The sequence below is a fragment of the Anguilla rostrata genome, chromosome 5 (assembly GCF_018555375.3).
Source record: "Anguilla rostrata isolate EN2019 chromosome 5, ASM1855537v3, whole genome shotgun sequence".
Taxonomy (NCBI): domain Eukaryota; kingdom Metazoa; phylum Chordata; class Actinopteri; order Anguilliformes; family Anguillidae; genus Anguilla; species Anguilla rostrata.
In genome coordinates, this window is record NC_057937.1 from 18,080,700 (window position 1) to 18,094,017 (window position 13,318).

The window sequence follows — 13,318 nt, forward strand, 5'->3', positions numbered from 1 at the left end:
TCTATGTGCATACATGGTCTCGTGTGGGGTGTCTATGTATATGCACAATTTTGGGTGGTGTGTCTGTATGTGCGGTCTGTGTGGTCTGTCTACGTATATGCATGGTTTTATGTGGTATGTGTGTGTGTGTATGTGTGTGCGTGCGTGCGTACTTGTGTGTGTATGTGCGTGTGTGTGTCTGTGTGAGTGTGTGTGTGTGTGTGTGTGTGTGTGCGTGCGTGTGCCTGTGTGTGTGTGTGTCTGTGAGTGCGTGTGTGTGTGTGTGTGTGTGTGTGTGTGTGTGTATGTGCGTGTGTGTGTCTGTGTCTGTGAGTGCGTGTATGCGTGCGTGTACGTGTGCGGTATCTTACCCGCAGGACAGTGGTGGGTGCGGTGTTCGGTCAGCTCAGCCAGGCAGTCGAAGTCCTGCTGGCAGTTGTCGCAGGTGAAGATGGACTCATCATCCAGATCATCGTCGCACACTCTGTCATCGTGACTGGTCACACTTTGGTCACCGTCTTCTAGCCCCGCCCTCCGCTCCTTCTGCTCCGCCTCTCTATCGGTCCCAGTGACATCTGCAATCAGGGGAGAGGTTGAGGAGTCAGTGTGATGTCACATACCAGGAAGGCATCAGAGCATCATTCAAAGAGGAGATTGGTGGAAGCAATTTAAGAAAAAGTGAAGTGTACTAAACTGTTAGCTTTGGACCTGCAAATGCATTAATGACCCATTGAAATCCATCTTATTTTAGGCCGTTGACAAAATTTGTGATTTGTCAAATATTTAGCATGACCTGCAATGCCACAGAAATTATGTTCAACATGACCAGCGCAGAAGTAGGTTTGTTTCACATTCGCTTTCCAAACCAGAGTGCCTTCACATTACCTTTGGTTCCCCCCCCATCATCACTAGTTTTATTTCACACTATATAAATTCTGCCACATCTGTAATAGATTCACTTCCTCAACATTATGCCTTTCTGCCAACTGGTTTGGGCAGTACGTCATTAATGATGTGTTTGTCCACTTCATACTTGTCCTACGCACATGTGTCCACCATCTTATTTACTGAAATGTCAGTAGGTTACAGCAGATTGCGTTCTAAATCACTTCAAAGTGGACCACGGTTCACTCCTGGCCAACCAGAGACCGCCTCGAACAAACAAACCCCTGCTTAGTTTTCTGGTGCGTTCTCTGGTTCACTTTCATACCTCTCAAATGAACCTATTTTAGAGGAGAGAGGTGGCTCGGGGTCAGAAAAAAAGCCCATATGACCCAAGAGTGAAAGTCACCTGAGAGCTGGACTAGAACAGAACTCGAACCAGTACAATTCAGCGGTGTACGATTGGCTAGTTAATAATGACCTTTTGACCTCTCAGTTTTACAACCAACAACCTTGAGTGTGCCCATTGGTTTTGAAGGCACGCTGTTGCTCAAATGACTCAAGGGAATGCACTCATGTTCTCCTGCGTTGTATACGTTTGCTCTGGCTAGGAGAACGCACACTGCATCTGTGATATTTACACCACCTTTTAAAGAAACCCTCTGCAGATACCAAACACTTATTTCTGTTGATGTACTAATACTTTTGCTAATTAATAGGGTACGGTGTGAATTCTTGGACGTGGCATTTAGAACGAAAGAAAAATCAATGGAGTTTGTCTGAGGGAAAACCACGGGGGAGGGCCGGGGTGAGATGTCTGTCCAGGCCGGGCCTATCCGCCGCCCCGGTGTCCGTGCCTTCACTGCGGACCAGTGCAGCAATGTGCCACGGCGATCCAGCAGCCGCCATTGTGGCTCCATTTTCACACCTTATTATCACATTAAACGCTCCATTCTGAAAGGACTGAACCGGAGAGACTGAGAGAGGGAGAGAAGGGGGGGGAGGAGGGGAGAGGGAGGAAGGGAGAGCGGCAGAAAGACCCAGGGTAAACGGGGAAGGGAAAAGAAGGTCAGAGGGATGGCGAAGGATAGAAGGAAAGAATGAAAGCAGGAAGAGAAATAAGGGGAGAGAAGAGAGGAAGAGCGAAATATAAAGAGAGGGTACACGGAGAAGGGAAATTAAGGAATATGAAGGAGGGAAACCGAAGAAGAGAATGAAAGAAGGGAAAAGGAGAGGGAATGCAGGGAGTAAGAGCGCACTACAGGCTCCCTCAGATTTTGGACGTCACTTAATCATTGCGGACGGGCGCGTTCGGGAAAAAAAAAAAAAAAACGCGAGGTGCCCGCCCCCCCCACCCCTCCTGTGCCAGCGCAGTAGGCCCTGATTAGTGCTCATTTTGGGCCTGGCGCCCAGCCAATCCGAAACGCCGCCGATAGGCCTCCCCTCGGACCCAGACCCAGCCAGGTCTCCCAGGGCCTCATCTCAGGCCCGACTCCGGGTTCTGGGGCCACAGGAAGAGGGGTGACCCAGCTCAGTTCACAGTGGTGGTTCTGTTGGGGGGGGGGGTAGTGGGGGTTTGGTGAGGACTATGCGGATACACCACACCCCCTGTCCCCCCAATCAGGGACGGATCCTCAGGGTGGGGGGGGGGGGTGACCATCTGTCCAGTGGTGAGAGCACCGTCTGGACAGGGAGGAGAGCTGCCCCTAACTGACTCACACATACACACATGTACACGAACGCCTACATATATACACACGCAGATACATTAACACAGACATACACACACCCATAAAAGCATACTTTATTAACTATAACACACATATGCACCTCATAAACCAGTGTACACACAGATAGAAAAATAAAACACTCTATATCCACATCCATTACATATGAACCACACACAAAGACATCCACAGCATACAAACACCCTATGCCCCAACCAACACACACATATTCACAGATATCATATATGTACATATCATAGATGAATTCCTGGTACACGGTTTTCAAACGCTGCCAAGTGCATCCACACACACACACACACACACGCACAGAGGCATAGACAGGGGCGCACGGTAACAGTAGCGACAGAGGCATGGTCAGAACCGTCCAATCGCTGAGGAGATAGAGGGTAATGACAGAGTACCCCCTCCCCAGGTGCCCCCAGCCCCCCCTCGCCTCAGAGGTATGGGCACTGCCAACCATCATCGCCACATGCCAGTGGTACACGCTGCCATGGAAACGAGGGAGGAGCCTGACCCAACGGCACCCCTCCCCTCGCCTCTGAGTGGCTCATTGAGATGGAGAGAAGAGCTCTGTAGGGGAGGGAGAGAGAAAGAGAGAGGAGAAAGAAAGAGGGAGAAGAGAGAGAGAGAGGGGGGTTGCATGCAGTTTGTGGCTGGGCACAGTTAGGAGAGGTGTACGGCGGGGGGGCCCCTTGCTAACAGGAGCACCCCCCACACCCCCCACCCCCCTCCCCCCTCCCCTCTCTGCAGTAAGTGCTTCCAATCTGAGAAGGTGGAGGGGCTCTCTGGGGTGGCAGGGGGGGGTGGGGGACTGCACACACTTCATTTGCAGGGCCTCCACACTGGGCCCAGGCCCGTCATTACGACCGCCCGCCAGCGGGCCCGCCGCACGCTACCCCACACCCCCGCCGCACCGGCTCCTCTCCCACCGTCGGCCTGATAAACCCGCACTACTCCATTTATCTGGAGGGGTGCTGGGCCGGGGGGGGGGGGGGCGGCGAGGGGGCCGTCTCACCGCCGGGGCTCTCCTGATTGGAGGAGCCTCAGGAAGTGTGCCGGATAACAAATGAAATGAAAACAAAGACACGGCGGCGACCGGAGGGGACAGGGCCAGCTCCTCGCTTTTTTAGGCTCTGCTGCTGAAAAAGAAACAAAAACCAATAGTGCGCGCGGGGAGGGGCGGGGGAGAGAGCGGCACTGACTGTGCTCAAGGTCACACGCACACACACACACACACACACACACACACACAACAACCACACACCACACACAAACACACACATCGAGCTCACACACGCAGCACACAAACACACCACAAACAGAGCTCAACCATACAAAACACACGACGCACACGCGCGCACTCACTCACGCTTGTATCCATAAACCACTAACGAATACAACACAAACAAACGCGGAAAAGCCGCGTAAACAAACACCGCCGCACACATGCACTCATTAAACTCACATTAAGCAGGCATTAAAGAGATCTGTAGTCGTTTTGTGCTGAGCTCATCAGTCAAAATGCTCAGCCGAGAGGCAGAGCGCGTTCTTTAGCATAATTCAATTTGAGGGAGGGAGAGAAAGAGAGAGAGAGAGAAGGAGCGAAATGAAATGGTAGATTTCCTTGGAAGTGGTACCCGAGGAGAACCTAGGCCTTCAAAAGGGCCATTCAGCCGAACAGGCCCCCCTTTGTAAGCTGGGCCAGAGCGGGCGAAACGCTCTCTCAACTTTACCCTGCTGTTACAACGCCGTCGCCGCCGGAGCGGTCCGAGGCAGCCGAACGGCGGTTCTGGTTCGGTCCCCGGCTGTTTGCCGCGAGTCTGAAAAGAAGCCACCCCGATCCGGACCCGGCCGCAGCAAGGCAAGCGCCGCTCTGCCCCCCCCTTCCCAAACTTTCAGCCAATCAGGCGAGACAGGAAGTGGAAAAACCTGCCCAAACCGTCCTATCGGCGAGGGGTCCGACACAGAATCAGAGTGCGAATTCACAACCAGCAGGGCCTATTCTCTCTCTTTCGCTGCACCTCTATGTGAGAGTTCATTTCATCCCCACTCTATAAATATCTGGAGCAGGCGGTAATGGTGTATGCGACCTATTTACAATGGAATGAATGGGCAATGATTCAATTCAGGACTTGGCAATTCTATGGAAATACCCAAATCATGCAATCCGAAATTTGGGGACATGACGAGCCGAGTTGATGGTGGCAGTAAAGCCAGATTGATCGCAGTTGCTGTCACACACATGCACACGCACGCATATGTTCACACATATACATGAGTACACACAAATATGCACATATACAAACATTCACATTAATGCACACATACACACACGCACACAAGCATAATGCACACATACTAGGATTTACAGAAACATCTACACATACACACACACACACACACACACACAGTACAAGCTCTCGTTCTGAGCAAGATATTAAAACATATCGAAGAAAGATTTCCAGATTTGAACACAATTCCAAATTGGTTGTATTCATTAATTAATTTGATTTGGTTATAGTGAAGAACAAAAGCACAGTGCACGTGAGTGGTTACTGTAAACAAAACAAAACAAAACAAAAACACTCCTTCCAACTTCTGTTGTGTGTGAACAGAGCTGGATAACTCCACTGAGTAAAACCCGGTACCCTCCCAAATCTGTAATATGGACTGAAGTAAAGAGTGGTTCTGGGTTTTACTCAGCACGGTTATCCAGCTAACTCAGTTATCCAGCTAACTCAGTTATCCTGCTTTGTGAAACACCCCCCCAGGTGTTCTGTGCACTGACACAAATGCTACCCCTTCTCAGGACAGATGTGAACGAGCTGGCGCAGTCAAAGCGAAGGTTGTGATTGGTTCACACTAAGCTGGGGACCCAGACAGACTCGGAGCTAAAAAGGGGTAAGCGCTGGCTGTGATTGGTCCACGCTGAGCTACAGACACCGACAGAATCAGAGCTGCGCAGGGCAAGGGCCGGTTACGATTGGTCGACACACCCAAGCCGTCAAAACCGACAGAGACAGAGCCTGGAGTCGGTCGCCCCGGCGGGAGACGCTTTCCGGGCGGTGCGCGCGGGACGCGGCGCGCTAGCCCGGCGACCGTAGCGCTAATTGCGCGTTGTACTGCAGGAGAAACAACTTAGCGTCGCAGCTGGGCCGCGGCAACGGGCGCGGAAATCAAGGCCAATTAGGACCTGCATGGGGCTCTGCACAGAGAACACCTGAGTGCCACGGGGAGAGAGACCATTTCACACAGAGGAAATTTACTGCCCCCTATAACATCCTAATACCTTTCTCTCTCAGAGAGGAAAGAGCAGGAGAGGAGAGCATGGAGGGAAAGCTGGAGAGGGGGAAGAGCAAGAGTGGACACAAGGGAAGGAAGGCTGAGAGCGGAAGAGATGATGTAGACAGAGGGAGCGCAGAATGGAGGGAGAGCATGGCAGTGGGAAGAGAGGAGAAAGAAGGGGAGGAAGGAGCACAGGAGATGATGGAGGAGACACACACGGGGGCACAGAGGGAAGGAAGAGAAAGAACAGAGGATGAGAGGGGACAGACAAAGGGGATTAAGGAGAGAATGGAGGAGAGGAGAATGGGATGATTGGAGAAAATGGAGGATAGAAGAGGAAGATGGAGAGCAGGAGAAAGAAGAACAAGGAACAGGAGAGGAGGACAAAAGTACACGGAAACATAGGGGAGAGAGAAGTGAGGAGAGAAGAAGAGGATGCAGAGCGGAAGGAGAGGAGAAGAGAACCGATTGAGGGAAAGGACCGGACAGTAGGAGAGAGAAGAGGCCATCAGACGGAGGTGAGAAAAGAGCACAGAAAAGGAAAGGACGTAGATGAGAAAATGGAAAGAGAAAAAAAAAATGATTTTACAGTAATTAACGAGGAATCCCCCAGAACCTGCTTTCTTAACTCCCCCGCCCCCACCTTACCCAACCTACCCCTCCCCCAAGGCCTCAGCTTCAAGTTTTTAATTTGCATAGGCACCCCGTTTCCGCCATGCTCCTTCCAAATCAGCCTAATTGGGCCACGGAGCAAGGTGCAGGGGGTGGGGGGGAGGTGGCGGGCGTTGGGGGAGGTGACACATGACTGGGACAGGGGGGGTTGGGGGCTCGGGACCAGATTGCTCCTTAACGGTTACCCATAACGTCCCCTTCTGAACGCGGAAAGACAAACAGACAGCGTGTTTGTGTAGGGTAATTAGCTGGAGACGGGCGAATTAGCCGAGTCTACACGCCGTCGATGGCAGATCTCGCGCGCTCGCGCCGTCCTGCCAGCCCCCCCCCCCCCCCTTGCTAATTACCCCTCGTTTGGGGCGATGTGTGTTTTCTCACGCCGCGGCTCCGCCCCCTTCACCCCTCCCCCCGCCCAGCTCCTCCGCCAGACAGAGAGGTCTGCGGGCGGGCGGGTGGGCGGGATGGCGGTAAGCAGGCTCAGGAGCGGATCGCGGGCCTAGCCCGACGCCGGGAGGCAACCGGGTCGGAAGAGAGCGGTGGCAAAAGGCGGCTCGTTCGCATCACATTACATTACAGGCACTTAGCAGACGCTCTTATCCAGAGCGACTTGCACAACTTCTACATAGCCTCCATTTATATACAGCTGGATACATACTGAAGCAATGCAGGTTAAGTACCGAGCTCAAGGGTACAACGCCAGTGTCTTTACCCGGGAATCGAACCTGTGACTTTTATTACAAGTCACACGACCAGCTCGTTACCCATTATACTACACTACCACCCATTTCGCGTGAGGATCCGGTGCAGACCTTGTCTGTAGGGAAAACTGTCGTCAGGGAGATGTGGAGAAATCGAAGATCCCCCACCTGCACACGCATGCACTCTGCTGTCCAGGTGAATGGCTACGACACTATCGCCAACAAGATCAGCTGGAACCGCCAGTATTATTATTTTTATCCCAATTTGGCGTAATGGTTTAAAATCTGGACTTCACTCACAGAGGTTGCATGTTCAAATCCAATGTTGTACCTTCCAGCAAAGGTATTAGTATTAGTAAAAGGTATTAGCTTTCTTTTAAAATCTGTCAGTAATCTGCAGGAATGGTATTAGTCTCTCAGAAGTTAAAGCCTTTTGAAAATAAAGCATTCAAGGCAGGTTTGTTCCAGAGGGTAGATAATAGCCATTACTCAAAAAATAAAAATAAAAATTTTGCACAGAAGGAGCACAGGTCTCAGGTTCTGGAAAACTCAGGCAAGCTGAGTTTAAAGGACACCAGGAGTTTCTTTTAACCCAACATTGATCCTTTAACATGTTTTATCCAGTAGGCACTTGAAATTAAACCTAAAATATGGTGGAACCCCAGGTAAAGCTGGATGTAGCATTATGAAATCAAATCACCTGTTGCAGTTAAGTTCTTCATGTTCTGTGGGAACAACCACACAATATTCCTGCTTTTTTTAAATCCAATTTTCTTGCTATGAACGCCCCTTCCCCACAGTTCAGAAGTTGGGGATATGAAGTCTAAAGCAGGGCTGCCCGACCCTGTCCTTGCCGATCTACCATCCTGTAGGTTTTCACTCTAACCCTAACAAAGCCCACTTACAAAAAAAAAGAGAGATCTCATCGATCAGCTAATTAGTAGAAACAGGTGAGCCAAAATAGTGTTGAAATGAATACCTACAGGATGGTAGCCTTCCAGGAACAGGGTTCAACAGCCCTGGTCTAAAGGCTGGTAGAGATCCAAAAGTCATCAGCTGCAGAAATGGTTTTTAGAGAGTTTTCAGAAGAAATATTGTCCAGAGAGAACTACAGAGCAAATAGCAGCCAGGGTCTCAGATTCAACATCAGACCCCGAGTCCAGAATTAAAAGATGTGATCTGCTCAACCAACTGATTATTCATCATAATGAAAACAGTAATTTAATATGTTAATGGTTACTTCTGTGTGTATCATGTAGTTTTTCCTCAATAACATGTCAACTTTTTTTTCTCTTGGAAAAACTGCTCTACACTGTTTTGATTTGAACCGGTCTTAATAAATCCACCCCACCCCCACACCACTCTAATACAAGGCAATTCTGAGGGTGGCTAGAGGGAAGTACTGTAACACCCCCCCCCCCTCACCCCCCACCCATGATCACATGACAGTCATCAGATCCATTATAAAGGCCTCACCTCGCTCTTTAAAGACAAAGTTTATCCCATTTTCCCCCCTGAAGACGCACTCAAGGAGAAAGTAAGACGCTGATGTAATGGTCAAAGAGGGAGGAGGACGGGATGCGGGGAGGGGGGGCGATGTTATTTATACAAGGAGCGGTTACTGGCTGCGGCTGCGTTCTTAATGGAGCCCTCAGCGACCCCCCCGGGCGAGCCAGACTGGGCCGCGACCCAAGAGCCACAGCGCGGGCCGGAGCCGGGGACCCCCCCCCGCCGAGAACGCCCGCCTTCCGGGACGTTCCATAAATCTGCCGGACACTTCATCCCGGGCTACCCGACCCGACCCAACACGCCCAGTCCTCCGGCCCAGCCACCCGCCCAAAACAAACCACCTTGGCTCACCACCTCGAGGAGCAGGAAGTTAAATCATAAATAAAAATGAAAACAAGGTTTTTTGCGAGGCTCCTACTTTTATAAGGTCCCCCATAGCACAGTATAGCACTGTTTTTTAGCAGGATTGCACAGATTTAGGCCAACTCCAGACCTTTGATTTAGCATTTTGTCCACACTTCTTAGACATTTAGTAGACGCTGTTATCCAGAACGACTTGCACAGCTTACATTCTTTGTACAGACGGTTGGATATTTACAGAAGCAATTCAGGTCAAGTGCTTTGCTCGAGGATACGGGTAGTGCCCCACCGTTGGGAGTAGAACCTACAACCATCGACCTGCAAGCACAGATCCCTGTTATGCTACACTGTGCCCATGTTGGAGAAAGGCAGCTCCATTTCAGACACTTGTTTAAGACCGCAAAAGCTGTACCTTGTCTGTGGTGAAGTTATTTCGTATGGCAGAAAACTTTGGGACTCAGTTGTGGAGCGTACAGTGATGCCTTGAGCACCATTGGCTTCCTGATCGATTAGCGATGTCTAGAAACATCTGCCTTGTTTCTAGATGCACCTATCTAACCCCTGGAGCCAGTAGTATTCCTGGCTTTCATTTCTACCCGAGAGTCACAGTTGTCAATATCAGTCGGAGATTGCACTCATTGGATGGTACAGTGCTAAATCAGTCCTGATTATAGGGGAAGAATGAAAACCAGCGATACTACTGGCCTCCAGGGACACAATTGGAGTATTCATAGTTTATGACCGATGACACCACAGCATGCTTGCATTGTGCTCGACTGGTGATGCCTGGACATGTTTGCGTCCTGTGCTGCGTGCAATGTCTGGAGCGCTCAGTGACTTGTGATGTTTAAACACAACATGCCTTGTGTTGCCTTGGTGATATCAGCACACATATTCTTCCGTTCAATCGGGCCATGTCTGGACTTTCACAGTACCCGATGCTCCATTGGCCCAAAATTCTGTTAAATTTGTGATATCTGAAAGGATTTCATTCCTGTTGGATTGGTGATGTCTGACGACGTTAGCGTTACCGTAGGAGTCTGATTTCGCTGCCCGTTCGGTTAGCGATGCCTGAGCCCGTTAGCCTGGTGTGGGTAACGGAGGGGCGGCTGTGACGCACGTGCGCCAGTCTGCTGCGCTCTTCCTGGCGCTGTGGGGCCTCCCCCGGGGACCTTCGCCATCGCACGGCAAACACAGAAACTATTTAGAGCAGAGATCACCTCTCCGGCTCACCCTCTCCAATGACGGTGTTTTCAAATACGAAAAGCGCCGGGGGGGGGGAGGGGAGGAGGGGAGGAGGGGAGGAGGCGCCGCGAACGCCACAGCCCCACGAAAAAACCCCCGCTCGAAGACAACCAGCACGCCTAACTCCAGGACAGAAAGAAAGAGAGAGAGAAACGAGGCAGTGTGAGGAAGGTATGGAAGAGGACAGAGAAAAACTGCAAAAGCGCACTGTGAAATCTGAGAGAGACCGAGAAGGCTGGTAAGCTAGTATATGTGTAGCTTTGGCAGTGCATTTCCTGCCAATGAGGCCTCTTGAATTGGAAGCTGCTCCACAAGGGCGTCACCTGTTAGAGCGTTCGGCCCCGCCCACCCTAGCCCATGTCAGCCCCAGCTGCCAAACCCCGCCCCCTTCACCCCCACCGTGCACATACAAGCACAGCTCTTTGCACATTAAATCTGTTTTCCTGTCACTGCCTCTGGGAAATTAAAAATATATTATGGACCTCTTGAGGATTACTCAGACAGGGAGACTGAAAGAGAAAAAGAGAGAGAGATTGAGAAATACAGAGAGAGAGAGAGAGAGAAAGGCAGGAGGGAAGGAGGAAAGGAAGTACAGAGGACAGAGAAGGACAGAAAGGAAAAGCAGGAAATGTTTGTGTTAAGCAAGGCAGGTCTGAGGAGGCGGGGCTTAGGGGTACAGGTGAGCACGGAGGCGTCCCGTGGTTCACCCGGTGTTTGGAAGAGCCGTGCGTAAATATTTTTCCCGAATCTGAATGGAAAAATGAGAAACGATAAACTCTCCCTCTCCCCTGGACACGTAGACGCTTCCCGCTCCAGCTGGCCTGGACTCGGGTTTGAGTCCGGGGGGATCTGAGCGCGTGCACAGCCATGAGGCTCAGACGGATATCTCACTCAGACAAACGCACACCACAGGTCCACACACTAGCACACGCACAGGCAGTAACACAGGCGCACACACACACACACACACACACACACACCACAGGTCCACACACCAGCACACGCACATACAGTAACACAGGCGCACAAACAGACACACACACACACACACACCACACACAAACACACACACACACACACATCACAGTTCAGTCTATAAATACACGCCGCGCTCTCTCAAAGGGGAGGGCCAAAGCATAACGTTCCAGCAACGTTTTGAAAACGTCACGAAAACGTAAGCGGGAGGCGCGGGCGGGCGGTGAAGCGGCGACAGCGGACACGAAGCGCAGCGCTAGGCCCTGCGTCCAGACTGACGCTCGCCCAAAGCGCACCACGCTCGCACCCGGGCCCAATCGCAGGAGAGCCGAGCGGCGGCCACCCGCTGAGGCGCTCAGGCTGAGGTCATAGGCGCGAGACAGATGACGCGATGATGTCAGAGGAACGCGGGGGGGGGAGAAACAGCCCTGCTCAGTGGCGCGTCACCGGCCAGAGCTGAGCCGATCGCTAAGGATGGAGGAGAATGAAATAATCTAATTCAATTATAGGCGGGTACAGACAGTGCAGGCCTATGTGAGCACTGACCCTCTGGGACACTAGCTGCATTTTCCATGGTGATTCAGACTGCAGACAGGGTGTGTGTGTGTGTGTGTGTGTGTGTGTGTGTGTGTGTGTGTGCGCATGAATACATAAAAAAGAAAGAGTTTCAGCTTTCAGCTCAGTTTTGCTTTAGGTGTACCAACTACTACATATTATTAACTGCAACAACTTCAAATAAAGTAACCCACCCCAAAGGAGAACTTGCAAGTTTATATATGCCATCTATTCTCTCGGATACCGTTTTCAATTTGCCTCTCCTCCTCTCAGTCTTTCCTAGGCTGTCTATCCTGCTTCCCCAAAGAACTGTGCACAAATGTACAAGGCCACTGCACAGGACTAAAATACATAAGGCTTAAGCATGCAATGCTAAAGCACAAAGGACTAAAACATGAAGGACTTGAGCACAAAGGACTAAAGCCTGCAGAACTAAAGTAGCACACAGGACTAAAAACCTACAAACGAAATCCTACAAGACCAAGGTCTTCAGGACTAAAATATGCAGGACCAATACCTGCTTGACTAAAGCATACAGGACTACAGTAAACAGGATGAACACCTGCAAGACTAGAGTACTGAGAATTAAAGCAATGTAACATAAGCAGGCAGAATCAAATCATGCAGGACCAATATGCACAGGACTAAAGTAGAGAGGAGTACAGCATACAGCACAGGACTAAAGTAGAGAGGAGTAGAGGAGTACAGCAAACTGGACTAAAGTACAGAAGAGTACAGCGTACAGAACTAAAGTACAGAGGAGTGCAGCACACAGAACTAAAGTACAGAGGAGTGCAGCACACAGGACTAAAGTACAGAGGAGTGCAACACACAGAACTAAAGTACAGAGGAGTGCAGCACACAGGACTAAAGTACAGAGGAGTGCAACACACAGGACTAAAGCACAGAGCAGTAGTAGAGAAGCACAGGACTAAAGTACAGGAGCAGTAGAGGAGTACAGCACACAGGACTAAAACACAGAGGAGTACAGCACACAGGACTAAAGTACAGAGGAGTAGAGAAGTACAGCACACAGGACTAAAGGACAGAGGCGTACAGCACACAGGACTAAAGTACAGAGGAGTATAGTACACAGGACTAAACAAGAGGAGTACAGCAACAGGACTAAGTACAGAGGGTAGAGGAGTACGGCCACTATGCCACAGACATAGGGTACAGCACACAGGACTAAAGTACGAGGAGCATAGACAAAAGGACAAAGTGATCAGCTGGATAGTCAGAATGGGTAGAGACTGATGGGCCTTGCCACAAATCTCCCTAAGGATCTGCAGTCACCCCAGGAACAACAAGCCAAAAACATCATGTCCAGCCTCACAGCTCACTAAAGACTACCTATTGTAGCCCTCCTCTCACACTCGTTCACTCATTCTCTCCCTCTCTTCTCCTCTC

The 13,318-nt window shown here is 50.7% G+C and overlaps 1 protein-coding gene across 3 annotated transcripts in view; it reads right to left on the reverse strand.

Annotated features, from left to right (window-relative positions):
- The window catches only part of znf423 (zinc finger protein 423), a 165,086-nt gene that overhangs the window by 115,545 nt on the left and 36,223 nt on the right, over nt 1–13,318 (reverse strand). For all 3 annotated transcript variants that reach the window (XM_064335484.1, XM_064335481.1, XM_064335483.1), the window contains one exon: nt 351–554. In XM_064335484.1, coding sequence (XP_064191554.1) covers nt 351–554 — 204 coding nt within the window. The remainder of the gene's footprint in view (nt 1–350; nt 555–13,318) is intronic.